The 23202-nt window shown below is 36.5% G+C and overlaps 1 protein-coding gene across 1 annotated transcript in view; it reads left to right on the top strand.

Annotated features, from left to right (window-relative positions):
* The window catches only part of si (sucrase-isomaltase), an 88163-nt gene extending 65619 nt beyond the window's left edge, over positions 1-22544 (top strand). Inside the window, exons 30-48 of the mRNA XM_060877587.1 lie at positions 805-917; positions 1294-1419; positions 1570-1698; positions 2598-2711; positions 2809-2871; positions 3131-3247; positions 3955-4045; positions 4622-4760; positions 6706-6839; positions 7245-7279; positions 7413-7529; positions 18448-18596; positions 18932-19016; positions 19658-19714; positions 20039-20163; positions 20306-20394; positions 20690-20739; positions 21685-21849; positions 22268-22544. Of these exons, the coding sequence (XP_060733570.1) occupies positions 805-917; positions 1294-1419; positions 1570-1698; positions 2598-2711; positions 2809-2871; positions 3131-3247; positions 3955-4045; positions 4622-4760; positions 6706-6839; positions 7245-7279; positions 7413-7529; positions 18448-18596; positions 18932-19016; positions 19658-19714; positions 20039-20163; positions 20306-20394; positions 20690-20739; positions 21685-21849; positions 22268-22345 (1976 nt within the window). The 3' untranslated portion in view covers positions 22346-22544. The remainder of the gene's footprint in view (positions 1-804; positions 918-1293; positions 1420-1569; positions 1699-2597; positions 2712-2808; positions 2872-3130; positions 3248-3954; positions 4046-4621; positions 4761-6705; positions 6840-7244; positions 7280-7412; positions 7530-18447; positions 18597-18931; positions 19017-19657; positions 19715-20038; positions 20164-20305; positions 20395-20689; positions 20740-21684; positions 21850-22267) is intronic.
* Positions 22545-23202: the final 658 nt, after the last annotated feature.

The raw sequence follows: 23202 nt of genomic DNA on the forward strand, positions 1-23202 counted from the left end.
ACACCTTAACACACAAATACAATATTATCAAATGTGAAATTGAATTTTCTGTGTTTTCTGTGGCCATAATTGGTATCCAGGTTTAATACCAGCCTTGAGTGATTCCATAGCAACAGCTTTAAGTGTAGGGGTGAAGACTCTTTTTGAAATAATAACACACTAGTTTTTGAAGTGATAAGGGATACAAAACTTTTTTAGTGCTACATTGTCCACAACAAAAATACACTTACAATATCTGTTCAAATAGGAAACCACATAACAGAAAATAAAAACTTTTTTTATACTTCAATGAGGAAAAAAGCTTTATATTTATATAGAGAGTATAACAATTGCATTCTGTATTATGTACGCATTATAATTTAATTTGGGATTTGGCCTCAGTGAAATATCTAAAGCCAGATATACAAGAAAACAAAAATAAAGTGTTGTAGAGTAACATTCTCTTAACATGTTTGCTTGAGAATGAATAAGAACTATTAAAAACAAAAACAATATTGTAAATATGTTATTACCTACGTCTAGAAGAAACCATTATTTGTCACATATACATTACAGTACAGTAAAATTATTTTATCATTGATTATTGTATCACATTTAATATTATATCACATTATATCATTGAAGATTATATCACAGTTTGTTAGGAAGAGCATAGGTTAGGCATGAGTTTGAGCCACAACTTCCCCTTCTGTGGACAACATGTAAGCATAAAGAATCTAGAACACAGTGCAACGTTTTGCCATATGCTTATTGGAATAAATTGTTCAAAAGTATTATTAACATGCTAATGTTCATATGTTTTAGATGTTACAGTTCAGCCAACGCCCGCTCTCACTTACCGCACCATAGGTGGGATCCTCGACTTTTACATGGTGATGGGACCCACTCCAGAACTGGTGGTACAAGAATACACTGCAGTAAGTGTGTGTGTGTTGTATGATTTAGTTTGTCGTCTTGTAGTTGTTTATTGAAGTGATAAAGCATGTGAGGGTTACCCATAACAACTTTATTTCTGGAAAAAAAAAAACATTGCAATGCAACTCTGCTTTTAGAAAATATTTTTTAATTAATAATATTTGCTACAAACAATTATTCCACTGTGCAATGTAATCTGTTAACAATAAGACCCCAGTTAACAGTAAGTGGGTCCTAAGCAATGGCAAATGATTAGTATATTTCAATGTTTTATTGGTTGAAATCCTGCCACATTAACATATTGATTGAATATTTGTGAAATGGTCACATATGTGTTTACATTAACAACTTACAATTGGCATGTGAATTTTCTGACAGATGATTGGCCGTCCAGTTCTCCCAGCTTATTGGTCTCTGGGATTCCAGCTTTGCCGCTATGGTTATGCTAACGATTCAGAAATAGCAGAGCTTTATGATGATATGCTGGGTGCCAGTATTCCTTATGTAAGAGAATTCTAATCGTAATTTCAATATTTCATTATAAATGATTATAATAATTGTCAAATGTAATATTTATGTACAACTGGTAGATACACATTTTCCAGCAGACCCTGAGATAAAAGAGTACTGACTGACATTTGTTCTCCCTGATAGGATGTGCAGTATGCAGATATAGACTACATGGAGAGGCAGCTGGACTTTGTGATTGATAAGGACTTCATCAAACTTCCAAATCTGATCAAAAAAATGAGGGAGGAGGGCATGCGCTTCATCTTCATCCTGGTACGGAGCATTTATTTTCACTTGATCTGAGTTTGTTAAGTGACTTGCCCAGTTTTCTCACTGTACTATATAGTACTACATTAATGGTGAATAGCTTGCTAACAAACCTAAGCACTGGTTTTGCTTATATAATAATGTGCTTTGCCAAACAATATTTAGCTAATGCAATATTATTGTTGCTAATTTATCCTAGTAACAATAATATCAGGAAAGCGTGAGGAAATATAAAAAATCCCCAATTAATAAGTTTGAAACTCTCATGTATTTGAATGGGTGCCAGACAGCAGGTGAGGTGATGTCACAAAGTACTTCTTTTAATCATTTAAAGCACAATCTATACAGCCATATACTTTTCCATGAAATTCCTTTATAAAAGTTTCTCATAAAATTATTAAAATAAGATACTACTAATAAATGGTTGGGGTTTGACATTTTATTTTATAAAAATATATCTGCATGTTTTTTCTTCCCCATGAAGTAAACCTCCACTGCTATTAACCTATCTATCCCCAAAACCCAAAATTCAGCCCATGTTTGATCAGAAGCTATAAAAGTATTTTTCATGGATGTATACAGATTTTTATTTTGTTTATATGCAGTTATGTTCACACATCTGGTGAAAGTGACACAAATTAAAATATCCTTTCTATATTGTATTGAATTTTATTGTGTGTTATTTAAATAAAAAGTGTGCTTTATAAATAAAGTAAAATAAATTCTAAATAAAATTAATGTTATTTTACTACATGCCAATTTATGACTATGAAAAGTGTTTTCCTTTTTCTCCATCTTTACCACATGGTAATTCTGTTTTTCAGTATAGGGTAAACATGAAATAAAATTGCTTTGAAGTGTATTCAAATTTAAATAAATTAAATAAATGAATTTTCTTTTTTTAGGATCCTGCAATTTCAGGCAATGAGACCGATTATCCTGCCTTTCAGAATGGTGTTGCAAATGATGTGTTTATTAAATGGCCAGCTGAGTTGGCTGATGGCATCGTCTGGGGAAAAGTAGAGCATTCATATACAAAATAAGCACAATCATGTGAAGGTTTTATGGAGCATAAGTTTAATTTATCTATGGTTTACAACTTTCTTTCATATCCAGGTGTGGCCTGACTTTCCAAATGTCACCGTTAATGAATCCCTGGATTGGCAGACACAAGTAGAGGTATGCTCTACCTTTCAATGAGCAACCTGATATTCTATATTTTCTCTATCTTTAGTACTTTTACCTCATAAATAATCATCAAATTGGAATCATCTGTACAATGCTCGGTAATTGTGAAGTTCCCAGAGTGAACAGATGACTTGGGATGTGTCACTTCATTGTGGATCCAATCAGACACAAAGGCATGATGGGAGCTCATCATAGCTGACCCTTTGAGACATAATCAGCTGTCTATGTGTGATTTGTTTGTCTCACTCAGAAATACAGGTCATATGCAGCATTCCCTGACTTTTTCCGGAACCATACAGCAGATTGGTGGTTGAAAGAAATCACGGACTTCTACAATGCAAACATAACTTTTGATGGCCTGTGGATTGTAAGTCCATATATAATTCTCAGTAATATATTGTATTTAATTAAAATTTACTTTATGTTATTTAAAATGTGAAAGTCACAGTAGCAAAGAGGGTATGGTGTCATTACCAGCACACAGCAGTCTGAGCTCAAGTGACTTCACTAATGCAGCTATAATAAAGGGTCATTCACAACCCCAACCACGATAACACAGGTGTTGAAAATGAACGAATGTTTATGTTGTATGCCATTAATTATTTTGTTTAATATATACTTACAAAATGTATATACCTGAAGAGTTGTGTTTCTACATTCTGATATTTTTTTACAAAGTGAAACCTCACCATTCAGTAGACTGACATAGACTCATACCTTACTAATGACATTTATATAAATCTACCAAGCAAATGAAACTAGCACATAGGAGCTAACTAATGAGTAAACCTAAATTCAACTTCACTACATCACCAATTATATTTTATACATGCTTTATGTAAAATTGGTTTATTGGTTTTAGATTATGTGGCACATTCAGCCCTGTGAATGAGCTGTTACTATGGAAACAATAACATATTAAAATTAGTAATATGAACCTGTTGGTAATGTTATATTATGTATAAAATAATGTATTGTTACCTGTGTGGTATGCATTATGTTTTCTGCTCCATCTCAGTCTTGGATAGTACTAATGTTGCAAAGATTTGTGACATTCTGTTATTCTGTGTGAAGGACATGAATGAGCCAGCTAGTTTTGTCGATGGTACAGTTGGAGGAAAATGTCTAGGCCCACCAATATTTGATCATCCACCCTACATGCCATGTAAGACAAAATCTGCCTTTTTATGTTATAAAAAAGGGATATAAAAAATAAAGGCTTAGTTCACCAGTCTTTCTTATCCATGCTGAATATTTATTTAGATTTCTAAGTTTGTGCATGCAAACTACCCTGTGATTCGTACTATTAGTTATATTTTTCAGTTCTATAATGTTCTATAAAATTGTTCTATAATGTTTATCCTAAAGCATCACTTCCAGGATCTTGTTAATTGTACCAACTATTGAGCACAATTTATTTATGAATTATTTTTGTACAACATGTATAACTACATTTGATATTATAGATTGTGCTCTTGTTTCACTTATGCTGTAGTCACAATAAAGAGTAATTTCCTTACCAGCCAAACAATGCACCTTTTTCATTTTACTGAGAAACTGGAAACTTTGCTACTAGTAGCAGTATTAGTAGGTTTAGATTATGTAGATTGTCTGATTCAAGAATTCAACTTTGACTCTTTGTAGAATATCTATACTGAATTATCCAAATAAAATCTTTCCAAACCACACTGTCTTTTACAGACCGTTTTGATCATAACAAAGTTGTTTGATTCAATTGCAGCACTGGGGTCTAAAGAAAAAGGACTGATCCACAAAACTCTCTGTATGAACAGTCAGCAGTTTCTTTTTGATGGCACTCCGGTTAAACACTATGACGTACACAACCTGTATGGCTGGTCTCACACCAAACCGACTTATGAGTGAGTAAACTAGATTTATGAAGTTTACAGTCACTTCTTTTACTTTTATTCAATCAAAACAGTTTTTGCACTAATATTAAAGAAAGTTGATGGATTAAGTTGGGATAAATACCCAAGATACTTGTTACCTTGGTTATTGTTTATAATGACAATCTAAATTTATTTGTAAATTAATTAATGCCCTTATTTGTAAATGTGCATGAATGTGTATATTCATGGTCCATTGCAATGCTCTTACGTCCCATTCAGGATGTATTCCCAACTCATGGTGTGACATTACAGCCACAGTGCACATTATTTTATTTGGAATAATAAAAGAAAATATTCAGCACAAAAGAGTCAAGAGACCAAGGAAAATGGGTTAGAACATTTACCTTGCACCTCCAGGGATGAAGTCTCACCCTGTGCATGCAGAATTTGCATGTTCCCACTGTGATTTGGGTTTCTCTTGGGAATGGGAATGTGTGTGCAGTGTGCAGAATGTGTGCTCTGCAATGGGTTAGTACCCATCCAGGTTGTCCCCTGGAGGGATGGATTTTATTATCTTTCCACAACATGAGACACTAAAGATATCTGACTACTCAAAAGCCAATAAGGATTAAGCGTTTCAAGATGTAACCAGAAGAGAGTCAGAGAGTAAAGAAATCTTGAGAATAATATATGATTATATTAAAAAACAAATGTGAAAAAGTGTTAGCCCACCCTGTTAAAACATAACTGTGGTTTATCACACCTGAGTTCAATTTCTCTAGCCACACCCAGGCCTGATTACTGCCACACTTGTTCGCAATCAAGAAATCACTTAAATAAGACCTGACTGACAAAGTGAAGAAGAACAAAAGATTCTCAAAAGCTACACATCATTCTGAGATCCAAAGAACATTCAACATCTTGATGATCCTTAACTGACAAGACAAAAGTTGAACTTTTTGGAAGGTGTGTGTGTGTCTCATTACATCTAACGTAAAAGGAACACTGCATTTCAGAAAAAAAAATAATAATAATAAAATAAAAAATCAGGAAGGGGCAAACACTTTTTCAAACCACTGTATATATGATCAGGGTCATTAATTAGAATACTACCTACTGCACATTGTGTTTTGAGACAGATCCCTGACTTCTCTCTAAATGTGTTGTCACTTATATACACCAAACTCACCTGCACTTTTTTAGTGCTATCCCTAAATTGCAGTGCCAAAAGTGAAAAGGTGTACAGTGTTATTACAGCAGGATTTAGAATAACAAATGAGGGGAAAGGGGTAAGTACATTACACTGATTAAACCAGTGGAATTTGCATCTATGTTAAAGTGTGAGACAAGCTGTTATTTAAAGAGGTTAACTATTTTGTGAAACTGTTAATATAAAAAAAAAAAATTCAAGAGAAAAGATGTATTACTGTGCTATCTCATAGATATTGAGGTGATGTGGAGCTTTCATCTTTAATTCACTGTTTTTATACAGTGTTTTGGTAAATATAACATAAAAAATTGTGTACTAACCATCAGTTATGATAAATATATTTTGCTGCTGTGGTCACATAAAATAAATAAATCCTAATCTGGTAGATATAACCTTTTACAAAGTTTGATAACACCCTGTTCCAGTTATGTTTGAGCTGACATTAAATAAAGCTTTTGCTCTATGTTCAGTATTTCTGTACTTCCTTTAAAAAAGTATGCCTGCAAAAACATATATGCATAAATGCATAATTGCAGTGGAAAATAGTGATGAGGTTGTTGAGGTTTAGGTGGTTTATCTATTTATTCCATCCAACTCTTAAGGATACAATTCATATAGTTTGCACATAGCACAGCTACCTCCTTATTGTGATTTATATACTGTAAGTGTAGCTGTACGCTTTATTCATTGTTTATTTTTGTTTACTATTTGGTTATTAGTTTCTCTGTTTAAGCTGTGTGTGTGTGTGTGTGTGTGCGTGTGCAGTGCATTGCTGAATGTAACACAAAAGAGAGGAATCGTGGTGACTCGCTCAACATACCCGAGCAGCGGGAAATGGGCAGGGCATTGGCTGGGGGATAACACAGCTGCCTGGGATCAACTCTACAAGTCTATAATAGGTGTGTGAGTATGCCGCCTAAGGTTTTCTCACTGGGGATTTATACAAACACATTTATATATGTCTAATATTAATCTTGAATATTTGTATTATATTAATATTTGTATAATATTAAATTTTTTGTATTAGGTTTCTTATGTTCTGTAAAGCTGCTTTGAGACAATGTCCATTGTTAAAAGTGCTGTACAAATACAATTAAATTGAATTGAACTGTGTGTGTGTGTGTAAGAAGGAGTGAGGGAGATACAAAAGATGTGTTGTCGTAGGTGTGTATGTGGGGGTGTTGAGATGAAAGATGAATCACTGCTTAGTTTCAGTAAACATACATTCTCACTGCTGGACAAAGACACCTTGTTGTTTTTCACATACTGAGTCAATCTCTCTGTGCTCCTCTCTTCTCTTTCAGGGATGATGGAGTTCAGTTTGTTCGGAATCTCTTATGTAAGTGTCCTACATTCCCTGCTTGACTTGGGTCCCAGGGTTCTGTTGAGCTTAATTCATTAAATAGACACTTCTATAGGAATATCCTATTGACTGCTCACTCATTAATTTGTTGTTCATTGTTGTGGTACAGACCGGAGCTGATATTTGTGGGTTCTTTAATGAAGCCGAGTATGAGATGTGCCTTCGCTGGATGCATCTGGGAGCATTTTACCCATATTCCAGAAATCATAATGGCAAGGGTAACGAGGTGAGCTCACACACTGCATAGAACATAGAACAAAGTTTAGGAACCCCTGACAATTTCCATGATTTTCATTTAGAAATATTTGGGTGTTTGGATCAGCAATTTCATTTTGATCTATCAAATAACTGAAGGACACAGTAATATTTCAGTAGTGAAATGAGGTTTATTAGATTAGCAGAAAATGTGCAATCTGCATCAAAACAAAATGAGACAGGTGCATAAATTTGGGCACCCTTGCCATTTTGTAGATTCGAATACCTGTAACTACTTAGCACTGATTAACTGGAACACACAGTTGGTTTTTGTGAGCTCATTAAGCCTTGAACTTCATAGACAGGTGCATTCACTCATGAGAAAAGGTATTTAAGTTGGCCAATTGCAAATTGTTGTTCTCGTTGACTCTCCTCTGAAAAGTGGCAAAATGGAGGCCTCAAAACAACTCTCAAATGACCTGAAAACAAAGACTGTTCAACATTATGATTTAGGAGAAGGCGACAAAAAGTTATCGCAGACACATAAGCTGTCAGTGTCCACTGTGAGGAACACAGTGAGGAAATGGAAGACCACAGGCACAGTTCTTGTTAAGGCCAGAAGTGGCAGGCCACGGAAAATATTGGAGAGGCAAAGGCGAAGGATGGTGAGAACGGTCAAAAACAGCCCACAGACCACCTCCAAAGACCTACAACATCAACTTGCTGCAGATGGTGTTACTCTGCATTGTTCAACAATTCAGCACACTTTGCACAAGGTGAAGCTGTACGAGAGAGTGATGCGAAAAAGCCTTTTCTGCACACACAGCACAAACTGTGTCGCTTGAGGTATGCAAATGCACATTTGGACAAGCCAGCTTCATTTTGGAATAAGGTGCTGTGGAGTGATGAAACAAAGATTGAGTTATTTGGTCATAACATGGGGGCGTTATGCATGGCGGCAAAAGAACACAGCATACCAAGAAAAACACTTGCTACCCACAGTAAAATTTGGTGGAGGTTCCATCATGCTGTGGGGCTGTGTGGCCAGGGTCGGTACTGGGAATTTGTTGAGGGTTGTATGGATTCCACTCAACATCAGCAGATTCTTGAGAATAATGTTGAGGAATCAGTCACAAAGTTGAAGTTAAGCATGGGCTGGATATTTCAACAAGACAATGACCCAAAAACATTGCTCAAAATCTACTCTGGCATTTATGCAGAGGAACAAGTACAAGGTCCTGGAATGGCCATCCCAGTCCCCAGACCTGAATATCATTGAACAGGCTGTCCATGCTCGGCAACCATCCAAACCGTCCAAAATACATTCATCCAGAATCCATTACAGGCTATAGGAAGCGTCTAGAGTCTGTTATTTCTGCTAAAGTAGGCTCCTCAAAATTTGATGTGATTTTTCTGTTGGGGTGCCCAAATTTATGCACCTGTCTAATTTCTTTTTGAGGCATATTGCACATTTTTTATTAATCAAATAAACCTAATTTTACTGCTGAAATATTACTGTCCTTAAGTTATTTGAAAGATCAAAATTAAATTGCTGATTCATTCATTCATTCATTCATTCATTTTCTACTGCTTATCTGAACTACTCGGGTCACGGGGAACCTGTGCCTATCTCAGGCGTCATTGGGCATCAAGGCAGGATACACCCTGGACGGAGTGCCAACCCATCGCAGGGCACACACACGCTCTCATTCACTCACACACTACAGACAATTTTCCAGAGATGCCAATCGACCTACCATGCATGTCTTTGGACCGGGGGAGGAAACCAGAGTACCCGGAGGAAACCCCCGAGGCCTGGGGAGAACATGCAAACTCCATACACACTAGGCGGAGGCGGGAATCGAACCCCCAACCCTGGAGGTGTGAGGCAAACGTGCTAACCAATAAGCCACCATGCCCCCATTGCTGATCCAAACACCCAAATATTTCTAAATAGAAATCATGGAAATTGTCAGGGGTTCCTAAACTTTTGCATACGACTGTATGTGCTTGGGATGAAGATTAGTACCAAATGTCAAAAACGTCAAACTGACCAAAAAAACCCTAAAATCCATTGCATTTAACAGCTACTTTAATGAAATATGTAAAAATAATAAAAAAAAAAAAAAAAATCAGCTATCTAATAATCAAATAAATAAGTAAAATAAGAAACACTAAGATTCAAAACATGTAATTCAAATAACCATCAATTATTCTTAAATTGCCATAAAACATGAGGGCATGATGATAAATAATGCATTGAAACAACATTATTAGTACTGCTTTAGCCATGTTACCCAAGGAAAATCTACTGTAGTATCTAGCATTGATCTTATTAGTCTCAAGTGTAGATATATATAACTACACTATATGAGCTCATATGCCAAATCCTTTAACTTTTTTCATGAGTGCATTCAACTCAATATCATACCTGCACTGCTGTGTCACAGAGAGAATTGGTGTGTAGGTGTTGGTGACTGATGTTAGAGGTCGATAGACCATCGTGCTGTCAGGTATTCACCATGCCATTCGTTTAAAAAGTGACCTTTGAGTGGAAAAATCCAATAAACCCTGAGTGTGTGGGATCGATGTGTGGTGGCTGAATTTCCTCAACGAGCAACGCCATAGCTTTGTCACAAACTGTAAGACACCAGTATAATTGAATTTTCAAATAGATATTTAAGCAAGAAAAAGGTTAAAGCAAAAACATTATTTTACTGGAATGCTGAGCAGTGTTGACTGTGAAAAATTTAAAAATATCGTGTTCATAGAAAAATAAAAGCCATGTATCACAGGTTTATGATATTATCATATAATATTGTTGCACAATTCAGCTATTTTATACAGTATATTACTATGAGCATCAGATATTTCCTTCATTTATCTAACATAGCTAAATAATGAGTAAAGAATAAAACTTAACAAATGCAGAAGTTATAGTGATGTAATAGCTTGATGTGAGGGATGCACTTATTTCCAGGGATTTCAGAACAGCGTAACAGATATTACGTCATCAGGCAGGCGTGGCCTATTTGATAATCTAACCCTAATTATAACCATAGTTTTCGGTTGTGTATTTGTTTTCGAAAATAGCGTAAATGTAAGATAATAAAGCATAATAGATATAAAATATAAAATCTACCTGTATGACTGTTTTGTCCTTCATTATCCATCATAGGTATGCTCTTTTTTGAAAGAGGCCGTTTTTCCAAGACCTCCAGAAACACGCCCACTTTACGTTGTGGTAACGAAATCCCTGGAATTTAGTAAATGCCCTTGATGTGAAGTTGAAATTCAATTCAGTTTAAATTTATTTGTATAGAACTTTTAACAATGAACATAGTCTCAAAGCAGCCAGTGTATATATATATAAAGTAAAGTGTGTGTGTGTGTGTATATATACAAGCCTGATCAAGCCTGAGGTGACCGAGGCATCTAAATAACAAGTTCTGTAATGTTTATTGGTGCATTTAATGCTATGCAACATCCACAAAATAAGTAATTAATGTCACATAATAGCAAATATAAACAATCATTCCCTCACCCAGATGCATTTTTTTCTCTTTCATTAATTTAAATAAAAAAAATCCTCCTTCCTTAAAGCGCTTCATAATAACAATGATTATATGGCTATATGTTTATTATCAGCGGCAGATATACCTTCTGAACTATTACAATAGAAACAATAATGTATTTGAATGAGCATGTTACATTTAAGGGGGGCAAGGTGGCTTAGTGGTTAGCACGTTCGCCTCACACCTCCAGGGCTGGGGGTTCGATTCCCGCCTTGTGTGTGTGGAGTTTGCATGTTCTCCCCGTGCTTTGGGGGTTTCCTCCGATTACTCCGGTTTCCTCCCCCGGTCCAACGACATGCATGGTAGGTTGATTGGCATCTCTGGAAAATTGTCCGTAGTGTGTGATTGCATGAGTGAATGAGAGTGTGTGTGCCCTGCGATGGGTTGGCACTCCGTCCAGGGTGTATCCTGCCTTGATGCCCAATGACGCCTGAGATAGGCTCCCCGTGACCCGAGAATAGTTCTGATAAGCGGTAGAGAATGAATGAATGAATGAATGAATGTTACATTTATATAAACCGGCGATTTGAACGCTAGTAACTTACACTGTTTTGATAGAGGTTTGTTAAAAAACACTTTGACTAACAGGTCTTTTAAGGATTGTTCGTATGAGTAATTGTTTAAGACTGTCTAGGGCTTTAAAAATACTATATTTACTATATTGGGGGATCCAGGGAGGTCAGAAAACCAGTCAGTATCTGGTATGACCACCATTTGCTTCATGCAGTGCAACACATCTCCTTCGCATAGAGTTGATCAGGTTGTTGATTGTGGCCTGTGGAATGTTGGTCCACTCCTCTTCAATGGCTGTGCGAAGTTGCTGGATATTGGCAGAAACTGGAACACGCTGTCGTATATGCCTATGGGAGACATGTCCGGTGAGTATGCTGGCCATGCAAGAACTGGGATGTTTTCAGATTTCAGGAATTGTGTATAGATCCATGCATCCAAGCCTGTGGATCTTGTCACGGTATCTCTGAGCAATCAAAATGTCATCAATAAAATGCACCTGTGTTCGTTGTTGAAAACATACAGTGGGTACGGAAAGTATTCAGACCCCTTTAGATTTTTCACTCTTTGTTTCATTGCAGCCATTTGCTAAAATCAAAAAAATCATTTTATTTCTCATTAATGTACACTCAGCACCCCATCTTGACAGAAAAAACACAGACATGTAGAAATTTTTGCAAATTTATTAAATAAGAAAAACTGAAATATCACATGGTCAATAACTCACATGCTGTCCATTTCTTCTGATCCTCCTTGAGATGGTTCTACTCCTTCATTGGAGTCCAGCTATGTTTAATTAAACTGATTGGACTTGATTAGGAAAGGCACACACCTGTCTATATGAGACCTTACAGCTCACAGCGCATGGCAAGGCACGGATCTGACCCGGAAGGCACGGAAGGTTACAAAAGAATTTCTGCAGCACTCAAGGATCCTAAGAGCACAGTGACTTCCATAAACCTTAAATGGAAGAAGTTTGGGACGACCAAAACTGTTCCTAGACCTGGCCATCCAGCCAAACTGAGCAATCGTGGGAGAAGAGAATTGGTGAGACAGGTAAAGAATAACCCAAAGACTGTGGCTGAGGTCCAGAGATGTAGTAGAAAAAAAACACATGATGGACTCCCAGACTATGAGAAATAAGATTCTCTGGTCTAATGAGACCAAGATTGAACTTTTTGGCGTTAATTCTAAGTGGTATGTGTGGAGAAAACCAGGCACTGCTCATCACCTGCCCAATACAATCCAAACAGTGAAACATGGTGGTGGCAGCATCATGCTATGGGGTTGTATTTCATCTGCAGGGACAGGAGGCCTGGTTGCAATTGAAGGAAAGATGAATGCAGCCAAGTACAGAGATATCCTGGAAGAAAACCTCTTCCAGAGTGCTCAGGACCTCAGACTGGGCCGAAGGTTCACCTTCCAACAATGACCCTAAGCACACAGCTAAAATAACAAAGGAGTGGCTTCGGAACAACTCTGTGACCATTCTTGTCTGGCCCAGCCAGAGACCTGACCTAAACCCAATTGAGCATCTCTGGTGAGACCTGAAAATGGCTGTCCACCAAAGTTCACCATCCAACCTGACGGAACTGGAAAGGATCTGCAAGGAAGAATGGCAGAGGAACCCAAATCCAGGTGTGAAAAACTTGTTGCATCATTCTCAAGAAGACTGTACTAACTCAAAAGGGTGCTTCTACTCAATACTGAGCAAAGGGTCTGAATACTTACAGTATGACCATGTGATATTTCAGTATTTCTTTTTTAATAAATTTGCAAAAATTTCTACGTCTGTTTTTTTTTCTATCAAGATGGGGTGCTGAGTGTACATGAGAAATAAAATGAACTCTTTTGATTTTAGCAAATGGCTGTAATGAAACAAAGAGTGAAAAATTTAAAGGGGTCTGAATACTTTCCGTACCCACTGACTGCCCATACCATAACCCCATCGCCACCATGAGCCACTCAATCCACAACGTTGATATCAGCAAACCTCTTACCCACATAACACCATACATGTTGTCTCCCATCTGCCATGTACAGTGAAAACCGGGATTCATCCGTGAAGAGAACACCTATCCAAAGTGCCAGACACAATTAAATGTGAGCATTTGCCTACTCAGGTCTGTTAGAATGACGAACTGCAGTCAGGTCGAGACCCCGATGAGGATGACGAGCATGCAGATGAGCTTCCCTGAGACGGTTTCTGACAGTTTGTGCAGAAATTCTTTGGTTATGCAAACCGATTGTTGCAGCAGCTGTCTGGGTGGCTGGTGAAGATGCTGAATGTGGAGTTCCTGGGCTGGTGTGGTTACATGTGGTCTGTGGTTGTGAGGCCAGTTGGATGTACTGCCAAATTCTCTGAACCGCCTTTGGAGATGGCAGAGAAATGAACATTCAATTCATGGGCAACAGCTCTAGTGTACATTCCTGCAGTCGGCATGCCAATTGCATGCTCCCTCAAAACTTACGACATGTGGCATTGTGCTGTGTGATTAAAAACTGCACATTTTAAAGTGGCCTATAAATATATATATATATATATATATATTAATGTGTGTGTGTGACAATTCAGTGTGACAATTCTGTGCACATAGTTTCATATAAAATTGAACACAATTAATAGATTGTCTTGTCTGAAAATTGTCTATAAATTGTCTCCTAAATAAGACTGTTTAGAGGGAACTGTCTTCTGAATAGAAGAGAGAAATATTGAATACTGGATTATTATGTAACTGATTATCAACAGAACTGCAGGGACCCTAGGAAAACTACATAATAGTGTAAAAATGTATAAGTTTAAAAAAGTTTGGGGGCATTTGGTCTATTCCCATTTATTCTGCCAAAGCCTATTCATACTTAATACTCACATTACACTATGTGTGAGAGAGAGGGTGACAGTAAGAGAGAGAGAGAGAGAGAGAGAGAGAGAGACACACAGGTTTTGTGAGTAACAAGCCTCAATGACAACTCTGATAAGAGTGTACTCATAGCCTTGTTTATAAGAGTTTTTCCTCTCTATGTTGTAATTAACTCACCAACATATCATTATTGCTAATGGTTCTAGTGAAAATGGAAGGTCATCTATGTCTGGCCAAGTTGCAGTTCATCAAAGGAAGAGAGACGATGAGTGCTAGAGAGTGTGTGTGTGTAGAGAGAGAGGGAGGGAGGAAATGGTGACAAAACCCTTGATGAACATGAGAAATCAAATTACAAAAGAGTGAAGAGATGTACAAACATGCAGAAAGGAATAGTCAGAAGACAAATACGGAACAAAGAAAAAGAAGAAAGAGAGAGAAAGAGGGCACCTTGTTGGCTTCTAATGTCTAGCAGAGTCATTTGCTGGTGTAAATTAACCCATCGATATGAGTGAGAGAGATGCGCTACCTTCAGACAGGCCTGTTTTTCTCCCGCTGTTTTTGGTGGAAATGAGGCAGCCTGAGGCCTGTGGGTGGCCTTCCATCACATTCAGCTTGCCGCTAATGGAGTCAGAGCCGAGTACATTTGGAATAATTCAGCCTTTTGTTTGAGAAAAGCGGTTAGCCCCAACAGTTGGAGGTCGACTGCATTCAGCATGCTATAATGTGGAAATATGAGAGCCATTCCAGGGCCATGCAAATTGTTCTTGCCAGTTGGAGAAGAGAAGAAACTACAGTCTGATAGATCAAAAGAGATATAGATCAGCCATAACTTAATAAAAAACTTTAGCAAGAACAGGACTTCTGTTCATGTCCTTCTAAATACTTTGTTTTGGTTTTTTTTTCAATATATTGAGCTATTTTAGTTTGCACAGAAGCATTGAATTTAAATTCTCTTTCAGTTGTGAGTGTTGTACTTTGTAACTAATTTACTAGAACCTTTTTTCTAGAAGAAGGGTGAGGGCTCAATAGTTTTATTTCTCATATCGCTTACGATTATGCCGATTCAGAGAAACCTAAGGGTATCCTATGTACACACAGTTGGAGACCATCAGTTCTTTACCTGATGACATTTTGTTGACTAAAATTTTGTTTTTCAAACAAACCAGTTCAAACCGGCTTAAAGACAGTATTTCCCTGCAAATTTATGTGTTATGTGGTCACATGGCCATATGTTTGCATGGAAGTACTGTATTATATACTATATTAAGTACTGTATTATATGTTTAACGTACACTATAATTTCACACCTGACCAGCATACCCATATGTGATTTTTGAATATTACATTGTATGTTTACATGCCTTTCACAAAATCGATGATGATGGATGATGAATGAACATGTATACACTTGGACAAAATTTTAGGTAAACTTCCATTAAAGAAAGAAAAACCCACAAAAGTCACTAAAACAACTTGAAACTGATAAAAGTAATAATAAATAAACATTTACTGAAAATTGACTAATTAAAATCAGACATTGCTTTTGAATTGTGGTTCAACAGAAGCATTTTAGAAAACAAACTTATGAAACTGGCTTGGACAAAAATGATAGTACACCTAGAAAAGTTTGAAAATAATTTGACTACAGGGGCATGTTAAACTAAAGTGTGTCTTGTAATTAGCATCACAGGTGTCTTCAAATTTGTAACCAGTCAGTCTGCCTATGTGAAGGGCAAAAAGTAGTAACTGTGTTGTTTCGTATCATGGTGTGCTCCACACTGAAAATGGACCACAGAAAGCTCAGAGTTGTCTCAAAGGATTAGAAGGTAAATGTTAGAAAAGCATGTTAAAGGTAAAGGCTATAAGACCATCTCCAAGCAGCTTGATGTTCCTGTGACTACAGCTGCACATATTATTCAGAAGTCTAAGGTAGCCTGTTCATAGACTCTTCCCTGGACATAGCCGCAAGAGAAAAAATGATGACAAATTGAAGAGACCAATAACTTCCAGAGAGATTAGAGGTGAACTCCAAGGTCAAAGTACATCAGTGTCAGATCACACCATCCGTTGCTGTTTGAGCCAAAGTGGAAGACCACCTGGGAGGACTCCCAGTCAAATTCCAGTCTCGCAAATTCTAGTCTCACAATTTTATGTTTTGTTTTCAACAGTGAAACCAAATCATAAAATTGTGAGACTGGAATTTGCAAAAATGCATATTGACAAGCCACAAAGTTTCTAGGAAAATGCCTTTTACACAGATAAGACCAAACACCTAGTTAAAAACCCCAGAGAATAGCTAAAAACAAAACATTGGGCTATTCTGAGATGACCTTCTATGAGCCCTGATCTATATTCCATTGAAGATCTGTTGGAAAGAGCTGAAACATGCATTTTGGATAAGGCACCCTTCAAACCTAAAGCCGCATTCACACTGCAAGTCTTAATGCTCAATTCGGATATTTTGCTCAGATCTGATTTTTCTGATGTCTGTTCACATTACCTTTTAAAATGTGGCCTATATCAGATACCAGTGTGAACTGTTTGCTGTTTCGAACTGACCCGCATGAGCAAACGAACAATAACACACCGTTGCGCTAACGTTGGCGAGGTTATGGAGGAAGTAAGCATTTTAGCTTTTCTTTCTAAATGTTTGTGTAATGGCAGCACAGAGACGCAGTGTTTTGAAAATTTTCGGATGTCGAGGGCAACTTTTGATTATTTGATCCATTTTGTAGGCGTAGTCACGTTTGTGTGCGTACTCGCCTGCACATAATTGTGACAAATGTCAATGTAGATTGACGTAAAAGTCGCATCAAATCCACCTTGGTTGTTCACATTGCGACCACATTGGAAAAAATCTGATTTGGGTCTGATTCAGGACCACATATGGAAGTGGTCTGAATCTGATTCGAAAAAATCAGATCTGGGCTAGATTTGAGTGTTCACACTACTCCTGAAGAAGTCTGACCTGGTTACTTGACCCCAAAAAAATCAGTTTGGGCCACTTTTACCTGCAGTGTGAACGTGGCCTAAGAGAGCTGGAGCAGTTTGCTCATGGGGAGTGGGCCAAAGTACGTGTCGACAGCTGCAGAAGTCTCATTGAGGGTACCATAATTCTTGTCCAGGCCAGTTTCATTAGTTTGTTTTTTTTAAATGGCAACAATATTTTCCACATTTGTATTTGTAAAGTTTAAATAGAACATACTACTGAATAAAATAATTTCTGGAAGTTTTCAGACAGTATTGTTGGTAGAAGGCCTATGTTCTAATAAAAAGCCAGTGTAATATGTAATGACATTATTTAAAATTTACCTTCTTGAATGGACAAAAAAAATGCAAAATGTACTTTCAATGGTGTTTTTACATATACTTCTTATACTATAGGACTATAATTGGTCTTGGTAACATGGCCCCAAAAATGGTTTAAGCCATTTTATTTAAAGAACTGCTTTGGTTTAGTGATGAAAGATGTAGAACTAGAATGTATTTAGGTGCCTGTTATCATATGTTGCTCATTATTGGTTTTCTTCTTGTCTCTGCCCACAAAGGTGTTTAACAGTGCATAGTGTAACATGTCATATGCATATAGGAAACCAATCACAGAACAGAATTTTTAATAACATTGTATTCTCTCTCCCTGTGAGTTTATGACAAGAAATTACATTTCTTTTTCAAATTACTGAAGGTGGTTTAATATTTTGTCAATAAACAGTTTTCATTTAGTTAATTTTACACATATTGGTGATTGTGGATCAAGATTAATCATATGTTTTGAAACTGATTAAAATCTGATTTCACACTGTGACATTTGCATACAATATGTTCTATTTCAATTTTAAATCTGGTAGTTATTTAGATTAATCATTATAATTGGGCCTTTTTTACCATGCCTGTTATTAGTTGGTGCTATTTCAGACTTCATTACCACAGTAAATTCTAAGATTCAGCATAATCTAGTCAGTCTATTAAAATATCTTTGTCTTTCTATTTTGATGTGTAACAGAGACAAGACCCAGTGGCATGGGATGCTGATTTTGCTAAAGCATCTCGTGATGTGTTGAATATCCGCTATACACTCCTCCCCTACCTGTACACACTCATGTTTGAGGCACACACTAAAGGAAGTACTGTGGTCCGGCCTATGCTGCATGAGTAAGCATCTAATCTAATGCCAGTTTAAATAATTTTAATACTTTCACTTCACATTTACTGCTGTTATTCTAAAGTAGGGCACAGTATAATACAAAGTATTGTTTTAAAAGGTTATTAAAGGAAAATGCTAACTAAATTAAAGTACAATTCCCATAGTCCATTTAAAATGTCACTACTGGCCAGTCACGGAAAGTGCTTTTCTTACACTTAAGTAACTTCAGTCTTGTTTGTTACCAACTGAAATGTTGTGGATTGTCAGTTCCACACGGTTCCTAAACTTCACCTAGCTGTATGTTTGACTGTCTTTTTTTGTCTGTTTTAATACTCTGTTGTAGGTTTGTGGATGATAAAGTGACATGGGACATTTATAAACAGTTCCTTTGGGGTCCAGCCTTGCTCATCAGTCCTGCTTTGGATAAGGTTATGAAACTAACACACACATTTCCATCATAAGCAGATTATCACACTTTGTATTATCATTGAGTAGCAATTTAAGTTTAAAAAGGAGTTAATTAGGGGGGCACGGTGGCTTAGTGGTTATCACGTTCACCTCACAACTCCAGGGTTGGGGGTTCGATTCCCACCTCCGCCTTGTGTGTGTGGAGTTTGCATGTTCTCCCCGTGCCTCGGGGGTTTCCTCCGGGTACTCCGGTTTCCTCCCCGGTCCAAAGACATGCATGGTAGGTTGATTTGAATCTCTGGAAAATTGTCCATAGTGTATGATTGCGTGAGTGAATGAGAGTGTGTGTGTTCCCTGCGATGGGTTGGCACTCCATCCAGGGTGTATCCTGCCTTGATGCCTGAGCCTGAGGCACAGGCTTCCCGTGACCCGAGGTAGTTCGGATAAGCGGTAGAAAATGAGTGAGTGAGTGAGTGAGGAGTTAATTAGGTAACTTATGATTAATGGATTAAATTATAGGGTATAGGGTAATATGAAGCTGCTAGAGTGCAAAAAGTCATCATTACAGTGTTGTTCTATTGATGATTGAATTCTTTTTTTTTTTTTTTTTTTTTTTTTTGTTTGTGGTTTGGCTTTTTTTGTTTTTCCACGATTTTTTTAGGGAGTAAATGAAGTTAATGGCTACATCCCTAATGCTCGCTGGTATGATTACCACACGGTATGTTTAACTGCATCACATACATTTATGTTCTATCAAATTAATTAAATTAAATTTGTAACATCTACTCATTTGTGTGTATTGTTTGTTTTGTCCCATTTGCTATATTCTTATTTCTACTCCTACCTTCGGAATTAAACATGCTTCAGACACTTTTTTCGACCAGAACTTTTATGTTGATCATTATTAAGACACAATATGCTTTAAAGTAGCGGTATAAAATTTAAACGATGGGCCACATTGTTGTATAGCAATGACAAGAAGGCTATAAGAACATTAAATATAATCTATGTTGTTTTCTCTATGTGTTTTTTCTGTTTTCAGGCAAAGTTGGTTAATGTGAGAGGCAAGTTTCTTACCATGCCCACTCCACTCAATCACATCAACCTACATGTGAGAGGAGGATTCATTCTACCATGTCAGAAACCAGAGAACAACACAAAATACAGGTACAAAATTCCAAGTGTAATATCAAGAACCATTTTCAGAATCAGCTGTAGTCTGGCTGGTTGCTTGTCTGAATGATCAAGTTCTCTCTTTCTGTGAAAATAAACAGTTAAAAGATAGACAACAATAATATTTTGTGTCCAGTCGCAAGAATCCTATTGATCTTATTGCTGCCCTGGATGATGATGGAACAGCAAGAGGTCATCTGTTCTGGGATGACGGAGAGGGAATTAGTGAGTTATTTCAGTTGTGAAAATCCTACATTGCACTAGTGTCTTTTGTGTGAAAGTGCTTATAATTAGAGAAAGCATCTGTTATCCTATTCATTAATATAATATTATATATATATATATATATATATATATATATATATAATATAATATAGTGTGTATATATGTGGTGTGGTCTTTGTAGTGAATATAACCAAAAAGACAAAGTGGTTTCCCTTGGAATATTATTATTATTATTATTATTATTATTATTATTATTATTATTATTATTATTATTACCATCAACATTTCTTTCCAGACACATATGAGACTGGAGCATATGTCTTAACATATTTCAGCGTGATTAAGGTACAAAACCACATTAACAAAAGTTAATTAAGTGTTCTTTCCTATTTTCTCATTTTGTCAAGCAACCCTCACACAAGGTTATTTCTCTCCAGCTACCAGTTTCACATAATTTTGTTCATGCAATCTGGTCATATGCGTTATCACTTTGGCTACATCCTGTATGTTGTCAATTTATGCCACTTAGGTATTGATAGTGGTACGCTATGGGCAGTGTGACATACTATCTACTATACAAGTGTGCAATAAGGAACTGTTAATTAATCTAATGTTTTTCCAGTTTTGATTAAATTTTGAATAAAGTTGTCTTCCCCTCCATTATTGGAGAGGTGCTTTAAGACACAAAATTCTAAACTTTAAGTATATACATTTTCTGGGAAATAAAGTGGAACTCAAGAGTGGCATAGTAGAAAAGTACCCTATCATATTTGTTTTTTAAATCCTAATGCTTTATCCAGGAGTCAAAGCACCTCCATATCAAAACTGGCAATACTCATTGGGGTGGGGTCCATTATCAGTCAAAAGCATGAGTATCAGTTCTTTAAAATGCAGGCTAGTTTCAGATGTCTCAGAGGAAGCATGTGCTCCTCAAATAATAGTCTTCTCAAATAATAATTAAAAATTATTGTTATTTTGTTATTATTGAAATTAACACTTTCAAGAGAATCGCAGGGTGCATGTAAAATCAAGCAGGAATGCCCCAGTGAATAAAATAATTTACTTTTTTTACTAGATACAACTGATGACTGTGCTGCTAATAATATTAGGTTGCTAATATACCAGTATTAAAAGTCTATCTGAGGATAGTTGCATAACTATTTATCACTATGTGCACTATGTATTTTTAGATGGTATTCTTACTAGTACTAAAAATATTTATCAGCAATATTTATATCCACCACATTAGTTCCAGATTGTTTTTTTATTTTTTTTTTGTATTTGTTTCAGAAAACTCTCTCAAATTTTGTTATACATAATGCAACAAATGCTGATCAGCTCAAACTTGGCCATGTAAAGGTCTGGGGTGCAGGAAGTCTCCCCATCACTAATGTCACCATGAAAACTGGTGAAACTGAAACAGAGCTGACCTATAACCATGATTCTGTCACAGAGGTAAGACACTGCTATAGTACTGATAGCACAATATTCAAAAAGATGTGTGTTTGTGTGTGGTATATGCAATTATTTTTAATGTTTGGGCTATGATATTTAATAAGCAAAATTATAAACAAAAATAATATTGATAGAATAAAAATGATGCAATAATAATAATAATAATAATAATAATAATGGTTGTGTTGTTGTTGTTATTATTATTATTATTATTAGTAGTAGTAGTAGTAGTAGTAGTAGAAATGGAATACTCACCTGTACAATTTCTCATTCATTTAATTATCCACTCATCTCATACTGCATAGCATAGTGTGTATAATCATGTCCAATTTTCTGTTGGCTCACTGGATAACCATGAACTGTGTGTGCGAGAGATACATTTGTGCTAAATCTCATGATCTCTCTATCTCTGTTTTAGGAGCTGTTCATCGATGTGGCAAACAAAACACATTCCATCCATGAACAATTCTCGATCACTTGGACCACAGAAATATGAAAACGAAAATGTGAAAAACAAATCAAGATTAACTCTTCATTTCCAATTACCTGAATAGTAATTATAGATTTAAGCATTACTAATGAAAAGCACCTCTGAGTAAATTCTTTCTTTGTAACTTGTACATGGGGAGCTTATTTAACAGAGAACATCCGAACTGTAAGAAACTAATTTTAATAAATGAAAGCTGGAAAAAATATACCACATGAGGTCTGTTCATATACTGTAGTACAGAGTGCTTCCTTGAAAAACTGTGTCTATGCACCATAGCAAGATGATAATAATAACCCCTAATTATCAACAATCACATTTTTTGTCCAACACCCTGCCAGGCTGACTTCATGCACCATTAGGTCTCAGCTATAATAATATGATCATCAATTATTCATTCCACGATAAACATAATGATATCAATTTAGCAATGGGGACTGCAAATTGATTTCTGCTCTAATTGGCAATCAGTATGTGGCATGTGAGCTACGTGTGTTGGTTTGAAGGAGGGTGAAGGTGCCTTAGGTGGTCGCTAATGACAATTATACTGGAGACATATCCTTCCGATGATAGTGAAGGTCCAACTGTGCATATAATTATTTGGTGTTTCATTTAGAGAGATGGTGCATTTAAAACAACTATTCAATTAGCAGAAAACAGCAGTCTGGTTTCCCTGGGAGAAAAAACAGAATGCTGAAACAAACACACACATGCATGGGGTGTAGAAGATGACTGCACTGGTGTTCAATGTATATTATTCTCTGTGTAACTGGTGTTCTTGCTATCAGGTCTATCATCTCTTTTCAATTTGAGTATTGTTTATTAATGTTGGCCCTGAAAACATCCTTCCACTACACAATGATTGC

The sequence above is a fragment of the Tachysurus vachellii genome, chromosome 9 (assembly GCF_030014155.1).
Source record: "Tachysurus vachellii isolate PV-2020 chromosome 9, HZAU_Pvac_v1, whole genome shotgun sequence".
Taxonomy (NCBI): Eukaryota; Metazoa; Chordata; class Actinopteri; order Siluriformes; family Bagridae; genus Tachysurus; species Tachysurus vachellii.